The sequence below is a fragment of the Euleptes europaea genome, chromosome 10 (assembly GCF_029931775.1).
Source record: "Euleptes europaea isolate rEulEur1 chromosome 10, rEulEur1.hap1, whole genome shotgun sequence".
Classification (NCBI taxonomy): Eukaryota; Metazoa; Chordata; class Lepidosauria; order Squamata; family Sphaerodactylidae; genus Euleptes; species Euleptes europaea.
In genome coordinates this window covers 53,770,629-53,779,470 of record NC_079321.1, presented here as the reverse complement: position 1 = coordinate 53,779,470, position 8,842 = coordinate 53,770,629, and the positions used below count along the sequence as shown (strand labels likewise).

The following is an 8,842-nucleotide window of genomic DNA, read 5'->3' as shown; positions in this document are numbered from 1 at the left end:
AATTGAATGCAAGCTGTTCTGACAAAATAGATTTGTCCCTACTTGCAACTGCAATTGAGTATTTGCAACAGTCACTTATCCACAAAGCTCTCATTAATTTTCTGTCTTTCAGGTGCCACAATCCACAGCACCTTTGTCTACTGTAGGTGTATACACTTCAGGGCTATTAATTTGCTTAGTTCAACTGTAATATTTGGTATGTGCTTGTAATAGACCTAGCAAAATGTGGACTAAGCCATGAACACCCTAAAAGTATTCTTCACAAGGTTTATTTCAACTCTGAGGGAATATTTTGGCTTTGTATTTCTTGGCCTTTGTCACTAATTGAAGATAACTGCAACATATTTTGAAGTAAAGGCAGTGCTGCATTTATTTAATGCTTACTACTAATAGAGGAATAAGAGCCCCTATCTTCCATGGCTAGTGTTATCTTGAAATCAAGAGTTCAAATCACAGCTCGCTTACTAAATTGGTGGCCTGGAGCGCTCTTAATTTATGGTACAAGCCTTTGCAGTTACTCCAGCCTAAGCCCATTGAAGTTAGGAATCACACCTATTTCTGCTGCTTTACAGGTGGACATACATCTGTGTTGTGGATTTATATCTGCATTCACCTCGTGTAGGGATGGATTTTGATCTAGCAGTGATATATTGTGCACAAAGACTGCCTCCATGTGTTGATCTTCCTTGTTTGGAACAAGCTGTGGGGGTGGTTCCCTTCCTGCAGAAGGACATCTTCAGAGGAGTATTACCTTTATGAAGCAGCTGGTGGTAGAATGCTGGATTAGGACCAGAGGGAAGCAGGTCCAAATCTTCGTTCCGCCATGATTTTGACTGATAAATTTAGGCTAGTCATAATCTCTCAGCCTAAACTAATTGAACATAAAATTGCAGGGGATGTGTTTGCGAAGAACATCCTGGATGTAAGGTAGATATATGTATTTAATATGAGTGCTCAACAAGCTGCATTATAACTAATAACTTAATCCTTGCCCCATATCATGTTCACCTTATTTTTTAAAGATTTGTTGATAAGGGCCTAATGAACATTTGTAAATAGCAACTGCAATATCTGAAAGATGGAAGTCATAGCATAAATGTAGCCCATAAATACAGGGGTATTATGAACTACTTACCCACTTCAGCTATATAGATCAAATCACAACAAATACCAGAAACATCAGGGGAGGCCAAATTGTTTTATTTAATTCATTTTTTTTAACGACCAATTATCTCTGGGCAAAAAGCACAGCTCCTCTCTTTCAGAGAATCAACTATGCTGAATTACTGGATTATTTAACTCAAATTCCAAATGTGTCTTTAAGAATTGAATTTAACTCCAAATACTGTTCCATTCACATTTTTATGAAAGCTTCTTCAATGAAGTATTGTGCCACAGATTGTGAAACTTGTCAGTAGTGTCTTAGTAAGTTTTCACATTGTCATTTGAACCAGTTGTTTTCACATTGTCATTTGAACCTTGAGATGAGAGCTTTTCTTCTTTGTCAAATCTCATTACCTTGTGCAAACATTGTCAAGTCTTTCATGTGTTAAGCACACATTACAAGTTGTCCGTCACTATATACAAAATCATCTGCCACATGGGCAGTGTAAAATACATCCTTTCATAACAAAACTAAAATGTACCTCAAAATATGAATATACACATTACATGATATACAATATTTACACAACCATAAAAAATAGAGTACAAGATTGTGATTTTAAGACTTGACAGTCTTTTGCACTTCATGTTGCAACAAGGCAGGTTTCAAATTTCCAGTAGGTTCTTGGTTATTCATATGCTATGCTTGAACTTTTAAGAGAGTTTTTAGATGGACTGCCATCATCTCCCTATTTTGGTCAGAATATTGGCCAGTGCTTCCTACCCAATGACTAGGAGGCTTTGGAAGGACACTGGGTGAAGGAGGTTCACTAAATTTTGCCCCAGCATAATTTTCTTTTTGGTTAGCTTCAGTCAGAAAGATGGGTTTCTTTGATTTCATGTTTTTGCTGTTTTCTGTGTCTTTCACAGTTTTTTTCTCCTGGTTTTTAATGAGGTCAGATGACACTGACTCTGGCCAAAAGTTATTTTCACTTTTTTTTGCTGGCGGACTCTTGTTTAGTTGTATATTACATTTGCTCCTCTGTCTGTTAATTTTTGATTGTTCATAGTCTACACCTGTGTGAACAGACTGATTGTATGGAATGGTAGTCTTCTCAGATTTTCCCATCTTGTTTTTCAACAACTGTAAAGATAAGAGATGATCTCATAAATACACTAGCTACTGCCATACCTAGAGTTTTAGAGCTGATACTCCATATTCCCGCCCCACTGACATTCATTGAAGCCCAGAAAAAGATTGCAAAGGAACTCAACCCTTTTCAGACCTTATTTACAAGCAACCTTATTTACAGACACACAAACCACCACTTACAACTCCTGAGGAAGCTTATACCCCATTCTTTACAACTAATTTCCCTATGTTTTTAACATTAGTAACTTAGAACTATGGTTTGAATCTCAAGATTTATTTGGTGGTAGACCTTATATATGTGCAACTGTATTTAAGATCACATTATTAGGTCAGTACAGGTATCTACCTTGTACTGTAAGATCTCTGACCCATCTAGCTCAGGCATAGAACACATTCATTTAATGCCTGAGACAGAGATTCCTGAAAGACCAAGGGGATGTAGGTTCAAACAGATATCATTCAGGATTTCTTTATTAGGCCAATTGGTGGAGAGATGTTTTTTAAATCAATGATAAGCCACACATTCTGGAGCAGCTAAATTAAATCCAGAGGGATCCTACTGGGATTTCTCCCGAACAAGCGAATGGTGGCGTCTGTGAACAACACTTCAGAACTCCCTGGCTCGGCAAAAAGCGTATTCTAGTTGGTGAATCTTTAAAAAGCCGTTTCCCAAATAGGCCCTTTCATCTCGGGCATCCAGGAAACTCTTGACAACCTGATTGGCAAAGGATAGATCAAATCAAGCCTGAACTGACCCTAGAAACTAAAATGACTGAACTGAGGCTATGGTATTTTGGTCACATTGTGAGAAGACAAGAGTCACTGGAAATATGAGGATGGAGTGGCCTTCATAACTGGGGAAGGACGAAGAAAGACAGCCAGAGCCACTGTTACCATTTATGACGGGAAGTGGAAAAATTATAATAAATGGAGAGAATTATTTACTCTTCTTCCCCGTGTTGCAGGACAGAGAGCAGCTGGTGTTCCCATTTCAGTTTGTTCATCAATTGGGAAATTCGACATGGTCTGCAGCGTCTCTGAGAGTGGGAGATCAGCACAAGCAGGCGCAATTCGTTTAGCTACTGCAAGAGCATAGTGTAGTTTTGTGACAGAAGATGACGTGGAGCACATGAGGCAAGCTGGCCTCCTGACGTCCGATCCACGGGCGAGAGAGCGAAAGAAGCCAGGGCAAGAGGGAGCCCGCAGAAAGTTTACCTGGAAAAAGCGCTGAAGCTTGAAGATTAAATCGTTACATATATATTGTATTTATATTGTAATTAAACTGATGGTTTCCATTGGGGAAAAAAAAGAGTCACTGGAAAAGTCCATCGTGCTGGGAAAAGTTGAGGGCAGAAGGAAAATAGGAAGACCCAACAAGAGATGGACTCAATCAAGGAAGCCACAGCCTTCAATTTGCAAAATCTGAGCAAGGCTGTCAAAGACAGGACATTTTGGAGGACTTTCATTCATTGGGTCGCCATGAGTCGGAAGCGACCTGAATGCACTTCTTTCACACACACACACACATCTGAAGAAATGAGCTGTGGCTCACGAAAGCTCATACCCTACCAGAAAATATTTTTGTTAGTCTTTAAGGTGCTATTGGACTCTAGCCCTTTTTGACTACTGCAAACAGACTAACACGGCTACCCACTGTGAATTACACACACACACACGAATGTCTCCTTCCTAGCTTTTACTGAGCAACTTCCTCCGAGCTCGATACAGCCAGGCTCAGGGCATCTCCCCAGCCACTGACGCCAGCGCCCCGCCCCTCCCGTCCATTGGGCGCGGCGGCGCCGTCACGTCTCTCTCTTCTCCCCCCCCCCCCGCCGCACATTAGCCAACGGGCTAAATCTGGCTGTTGCTGGGCGCAGCCGCCGCCGTTCATTGGCGGAGCCTTTCAGCCAATCCGCGCGCGGGCGGAGCCTGGCCGCGTCCGCTTTCCAGTGAAGCCAGCGGACGTAACGGAAACTTCCCCCCTCCCCCCCCCATGAACATGGGAAACAACAACGGCTGGCCTCCTGGGTCCGGTCCCCGCCCCCCTCCCCCCACTTTCCCCTCACCTCTTTCCTGAGCGGTTTGCTGGCAGGGGCGGACCTCGGGGAAGCCGCCGGAGCTTCCTCGGCCGGGCCCGTTTCGACGCCGGGCTCTGTTAACGCCGCGGGGGTGCCGTAGGGGGGCCCGCGCGCCCCCTGCGCGGCGTTCCTCCGCCCCAGGCCGGCGCGATGCTGTTGGTGCTGTTGGTAACGGCTCTGGGAGAGGCTGGCGGGGGTGGAGCGGATCCTCCCTTTCCGCCTCCGCACTCTCTTCAGCGCCGGCCGGGGGCTGCCCCCGGGCCCCACCAGGCAGCAGCCGGGTGGGTGGCCTTCGCCGCTGGGGTCCGCCCGCATGAGGCGCTGGAGCAGGGACGTGGGGAAGCGCCGGGGGTCCTCGGGGCCGGCCGAGATCCGGGCGAGGAAGGGCGAGGGCGCCGTGGTCGTCACCATAGCGGAGGGTCAGAGGAGCCGCGTCCCGGCGAGCGGAGCGGGGAGGTGGAGGAAGCTGGGTTGGCGGGCCGAGGAAAAACAGCCAGGGCTGCAGGGGGGACGTTGACTGCGGAGCGGCCGGCTCGGGCGATCCGATCCGCTGCTAGGAGAACATGGCGGGGGAGTGAAGGAGAATCGCCACAACGCCCTGCTGTTGTTACCCTCGAGAGGAGGCCGCGCCTCCTCCCTACGGCCGACCAATCGGCGCCGAGGGGGTCGCGCCGGGGCCCGCCCCTTTCTCGCGGCTGCCCACTCAATTCAGACCTTGGGCCTGGATCGCGCCAATCAAGTCAGACACAAATACTGTTCGGCCACGCCCCCTCGTTTCTATTCCCTCGACGACTGGGGGAGGGGCAGGGAAGGAAAGAGAACTTCCCCAAAGCAGCTTCCCGTCGAAATAGATACATTAGTGTTTGCTCCGCCCCTTTAGGTTGTGATGATTGGCTAATCAGAAAGGGAAGAGGGGGGTGGGGAGGGCAGCCGTCCTTCCCTCCCTCCCTCCCGGCTTATCGATCGAGCCTTTGGAAGTTCCTTGACTAAGTACGGCTGCGGCTGTCATGGCGGCCCCGAGCCTCGCGGAGGAGCAGCACGTGGCCCCGGGCTGCCTGATCCCGGCCGTCGACCCGCAGGCGCTGCAGGACGTGGCGGCCCTCGCCGCCCGAGTGGCGGCGCAGGTGGACGAGCTGCTGCGGGGCGTGCACGGCCGCCTGCAGGCCCTGACGGCGCTCAGCGTGGGCTGCGTCCAGACCTACCGGGACGGCGTGGAGACCTTGGGCGAGGCCGTGGACGCGAGCATCCGCTCCATGTACGCGCTGATGGCGCGCTGCGAAGAGCTGGACCGCGAGCTGAAGCCCGTGCCGGACCTGGCCGAGCGCGTCCGGGAGCTGAAGGGCGCGCTGGAGAGGCTGGAGGCCCTCTGCAAGTAGCCGGGCCGCGGCCTCCGCCGGTTCCTCGGCTGCTCGAGAAAGCGAGCTGGTCTGGGGCCGGCAGCTTTTCCTCCGAGGCGCGGGTTACTTCTCCTCCAAAGCACTCTCAGGACGCTCTCTGCACCAAACTGGTGCTGCCTTTTCCTTCCCCCAATTTTGCACCGTTTGGTCAGACTGCAGCAAGCAGGTTTCTCTGCTCAGGACGCTCGCTCGCTCGCTCGCTCTCTCTTTAAAAATTGTGTGTAAAATAAATTGTGCCACATTAACAACGCAGCCTTTATCTTCCGGAAGCCCTTCCTCTTACCACAATGCCTGTCTTGGCCTCCTGACCCAAATCACCTTACGTGTAAAAGTAGTCCTTCGAACTAATTTTCTTAAGGCCTTTGCATGGCACCTTCCCATACTGGCATAGTGCAGATAAGCTCCATAGCTGGGATGTATACATTCTTGAAGGATGATCATGGGTGAAAGATTCATTGGGAGGGGGGGCTTTAAAATCCTGCACGTACAGAGGTATTTAGGGTTATAGTCCAAATAATTAAAATTTATCTATTTTAAACGAGGATAATTCACAGTGGGTAGCCGGGTTAGTCTGTCTGCAGTAGTAGAAAAGGGCAAGAGTCCAGTAGCACCTTAAAGACTAACAAAAATATTTTCTGGCAGGGTATGAGCTTTCGTGAGCCACAGCTCACTTCTTCAGATACAGCTAGAATGTGAATCCATCTGTCTTTAAGTAGAGGAGAGTGAATTCAGACAAGCATTAGTATATAAATGTTAACAGTATGTAAATGTGAATAGCAGGCATGATGGGATTAGGTGTGGTTTGCAGAAGAGTCCAGGGGAGAGATGGGTGTGGAGAAATCAGCATTGGTAATGAGCCATGAATGCAAGGTCTTTATTCAGCCCAGGTAAATGCATTGACTTTAGTTTGAATATCAAACTAAACTGCTGAATTACAGTTGATATTCAAACTAAAGTCAATGCATTTACCTGGGCTGAATAAAGACCTTGCATTCATGGCTCATTACCAATGCTGATTTCTCCACACCCATCTCTCCCCTGGACATCACAGACTCTTCTGCATACCACACCTAATCCCATCAGGCCTATTCATATTTACATACTGCTAACATTTATATACTAATGCTTGTCTGAATTCACTCTCCTCTACTTAAAGACAGATGGATTCACATTCTAGCTGTATCTGAAGAAGTGAGCTGTGGCTCACGAAAGCTCATACCCTGCCAGAAAATATTTTTGTTAGTCTTTAAGGTGCTACTGGACTCTTGCCCTTTTCTACTATTATAAACGAGAGCTTAATGTTCATTTTGTCAACTGAAATGGAAATCCCCAAATCACTTCCGGTATTGTTTAATCATAGAAAATGAAAGTTGAGGACATTTGGTTGAATTTTGAACCTAAAGTTGTATATGGTTATGGGTAAGCACAATCTGTTTTAGGCAACTTTGATTCATAAATCAGCCAAGATGCATTACTTGGATTAAAATCTATGGTGGCTAATGACACTATAGTAATGAGAGTTGGTGTGACTGTAGTAATGATTAAGCTTGTGAGCTGGGAATTCTTGTTAGCCATGAAAGATATAGCTGCTGTTCTCTCAGCCCCCTCCCCTCCATGATCAACAAACTACATGGGACTACATGATAAACATAGGAAGCTGCACTACACCACGTCAGACAGTTTATCCAGCTTAGACCAATATTCTTTGCAGACTGGGATCAACTGCCCTAACTTTCAGATAATAGTGCTGCTCACAATCTGAGGTCCTTTTAACAGAATGTGCTTTATACTTTACTATACTTTACTACAGTATATAGTTTGCTGTGGGTTGGCTCCCGTTTTGTAATTTTGCATCATTTACTGTGTCATATTCCCACTTATGTTCTCCTTCAGTTCTGTTTTTTAGATTTATGATTGGATCTACAACCCAAATCCTATTTCATTGTTTATTGAATGTCCCATCTTGTTGATTGTATTGACTCACTCTGTGTCTTGAGTCCGAGTGAGAAAGATGGACTATAAATAACAAATAAAATAATACAAGTTCTAACCTTAAGCGTCTATTAGTAGGGCCATTTTTAAAAGATGATTTATAATGAACATTGGGAACAAGGATCCCAGTATTTTGCTCCACTTTTCTTGCACAAGTGTTTTCCCCCCCCCTTAATCATGTCATAAAAAAGGGACTTTCCTCATTTGAAACGAGAATTGGATTTTGTTTACTGGCTGAATTTCAAGAGCAATTCTTTGCATCACCTTCGGTAGATTGTTGTCTAACCTTTGTTTTTACTCCTCTTAGAACTGATGATATCTTCTGTTTTCCACTTGGTACTTTTCATGGTTCCAGAATACATCCATTACTTTTAATAGCAGTTATCAAAATCTTTTAAACTCAGTTGGGATTTCTGGGATCTGTCACTTTCTGAGGCTTTAAACAACAGCTTTACTTAGGGGAAATTGTCCCATTTGCATCTGCCAAAATTGGTTGTTTTGCTATAGTGGACAGAGTGCAGGAGTTGGATCAGGGAAAATTGCATTTAAATTCCAATCCCATCGTCGGTGAGTTTGGACTAGTCTTTACTTCTGAACCATATCTACCTTACAAGGTGATGAGAATGATCCAGGGGAGAAAAGCAACATACAAGTATAAGTACTTGTTCAGATAATGTCATTGGTGTCTCAGAGTTTCAGTTCCTACTGGAAATGTGAAGGCCCGGGGGGCGGGGGGAAAGCATTTTTAAGGGAAAACTTTCCTGTTTTTCCCCAAGGCCTTCCCCTCCACCCCCCCCCAATTTTTTTTATTTTTTTTTAATTTGTTTATAAAATTGAGGGATACAAAAGGAAAAAATAGGGAAAGGGTAAGACATTAAGTAAAAAAAAGGAAAACAACAATATAATATATAAAAACAGTATGACAAATAACAATTTCCGTTGAAAATTAACTAATCGTGTTCAAAATATTAATCATTTGTAGAGCACTATGTCAAAACAGAAAGATACATATTGAAATGTTAAAGTCATTCAAATTGACAATCAATTTCCCATTAAAATATAACGTAGTATATAATATAACATAGTAAAACCTTTGTATTATTTAATAAACGGTCATG

General features: G+C 45.2%; 1 protein-coding gene across 1 annotated transcript; it reads right to left on the bottom strand.

Moving 5' to 3' along the window:
- Nucleotides 1-1,460: 1,460 nt before the first annotated feature.
- PNRC1 (proline rich nuclear receptor coactivator 1) lies at nucleotides 1,461-4,746 on the bottom strand. Its single transcript, XM_056856432.1, has 2 exons — nucleotides 4,324-4,746; nucleotides 1,461-2,248 (listed from the first exon to the last, which is right to left on the bottom strand). Exons 1-2 carry the CDS (start codon nucleotides 4,744-4,746, stop codon nucleotides 1,805-1,807), a joined length of 867 nt encoding a protein of 288 aa, XP_056712410.1. The 3' UTR covers nucleotides 1,461-1,804.
- Nucleotides 4,747-8,842: the final 4,096 nt, after the last annotated feature.